Source organism: Sitodiplosis mosellana, unplaced genomic scaffold, assembly GCF_009176505.1.
Source record: "Sitodiplosis mosellana isolate CC-2019 unplaced genomic scaffold, AAFC_SMos_1.0 Smas_scaffold_2353, whole genome shotgun sequence".
Classification (NCBI taxonomy): Eukaryota; Metazoa; Arthropoda; class Insecta; order Diptera; family Cecidomyiidae; genus Sitodiplosis; species Sitodiplosis mosellana.
The window spans coordinates 1-2,244 of NW_022597595.1; the positions used below are offsets into that span (position 1 = coordinate 1).

A 2,244-nucleotide genomic window follows, 5' to 3' on the forward strand; every position below is an offset into this window, starting at 1 on the left:
AACATTTTTAGTTTTGAAAAAACCAATTGAAGTCATTTCGTGTAATAATTTATTGAAATGTGGCACCACCGTGTCCTGCAAATTATCTGAACTCAAACGTCATTGAACATTCACATTCGAATAAACATCGGATTATAACAATCGAACACGCAACACATATACACGTTGCATCGTCTCATTTCGACTAATTTCATGATGGTTTCTCCGTAATGGGTTGACCACTTTGTTGCCAAGAAAATGTCATCTCCGACATAAATGATTACCTTTCGTGCATTGGCTGACTTTTCACGTTCCTTGTTCAATTTCGGTAAGTTGAGAGTGCGTTCATTGAGGTAAGCATAGAGTTTCCTCAACTTCTTTGAATGACGCATGAATGGTAACAGGTCATTCGACGATATGGAGCTGATTGTAACTTGTTCGAGATTCACAAGATCTGAATATCGTTTGCTTTGAGGCCGCTAGGGAGATGTAACTCTTTCAAACTGACCATTTGAGGCACACTGTAAATTTTGTTGAATTTTTTGAAGTGTAGTCTTTCGAGACCGGGCACCAGAATAATCTGATCGCAAAGCTGTTGGCTTATCTCTCTAAAATTTAGATGCAGCCGCTTGTAGAAGCCTTTCTCATGAAGTTGTTTCAGAAGATCGCAGATCTCATGCATATTTCCTATCGTATCATAGTGGAAATCTTCGACACACAACGTCTCCAATTTTGCTTTGGAATCCATGAGCTGATTTCGATTCGCCCAGAAACAACGGTAATTAGTCGAAAATATGTCCACGTTGGGATTTCGTTCGAAAAAAGAGACAAGCTCATTAATTTCGTTCACATTTCGTGGACCCAAATGTAAGCGCTTGAGTTTTGGGTAATTTTGAAGTAACCATGGATTTTTCTTCCTGCTTATAATATCCCCAAGATCATCTTGAATCCACAGATTCGTCACGTTTTCACAGAGTTTCAATATATCATTAAACATGTCACACCAAGCTGAGCATTGATGTATCGCTAAATTTTCAATTTTTGGTAAAATCTTGCGAAAGTATTCAGCCTTCTCCTTATTTAGTCTTGTGCACACGAGGTAAAGATTGTTGACCGAATCTAATTCGTCACTGTGCGACTCAATGTAACGCAGTGGGCCCCGTCCGTGATCGTAGTAATGTGATATATTGGTAATGTATCGATTGAAACCTGATGTCAGCGTTTGCTTATTGGATGCACCTTCATGGTCGTAGTAATATGTGTAAATGCCATCATCACGGGTGAATTTTTCAGCTCCAGCACAATTCCGCTTGAAATATTCACCGGCCACTTTCTGCATTGCTTTGCATGTTTGACCAAATGAATGTAAATCCTTCGTTGACCAATAGTCAAATATTTCATCACAGCAATCGACCGTCAGCTTGAAAATCGGTGGTGATGCCGGGCGGTTCGATGGGCCAGCAGCTGCTGTTTGGTTTTGATCATCATCATTCGATTCATCGGACAACCTTTTTTTCTTGGATGCCTTTCGTTTCGAACGAAAAATCTTCATGATGTTACTCATAGCTTTCCTATAGAAAGGGGGAATAAATTGAAATTCCGAATTAATTATTATTTGATTTTAATATAAATGCCAATTTCTCATAATTTCATTGTTCCATGATTCGAGAGACATAAAGCGATACCAATTAAATCGAAATTCCATTGATCAGGTCAAAATTTACAAAGGTCAATAGGTCATGCTCTCTTCAACGAATTAATGATAAGCAAATTCGTTGACCTTTCAAGGCACACGATTGCAGTTGTTGACGATCACATGTCCTTAAATTGTGATATTAGACGATTGCTCATATTACACCGAATTGTTCATTGGATAATATCCAAAACATCGTTCAATGATTAGAAAAATATTCGAATGATTCACCATTAGAGGAATTACAGAATTAAGCCAAACACTGGCTCGGACATAGGAATGTGTTTACCTATATATTTTTTACTGTATGTAAGGCATAGACGTACGAACGATCGTACGACGAACGTATCAATAGAGTCATCGTTGTTCGCTGTGTACTGTATTCATACACACACTTATGTACGCGTCTATGTTTTGGATTTTTATACAGTATAAAACATGTAGGTAAACATATTCCTTTTATAGCCGTAGAGAGCATATATACATGTGTCGCTGAGCATAAAAATGAGAATACAGATCTGTTACAGCAACAACCGAACATAAAATATTGTTCCCTAAAAACGTTACATGAA

The 2,244-nt window shown here is 37.8% G+C and overlaps 1 protein-coding gene across 1 annotated transcript; it reads right to left on the bottom strand.

The window, feature by feature from the left end:
* Window positions 1-78: 78 nt before the first annotated feature.
* On the bottom strand, window positions 79-2,019 carry LOC129571405 (uncharacterized). The gene is made up of 2 exons (XM_055451206.1): window positions 1,760-2,019; window positions 79-1,550 (listed from the first exon to the last, which is right to left on the bottom strand). The coding sequence occupies exon 2, from the start codon at window positions 1,541-1,543 to the stop codon at window positions 425-427; it is 1,119 nt and encodes a 372-aa protein (XP_055307181.1). The 5' UTR covers window positions 1,544-1,550; window positions 1,760-2,019; the 3' UTR covers window positions 79-424.
* Between the last annotated feature and the right edge of the window lie 225 nt (window positions 2,020-2,244).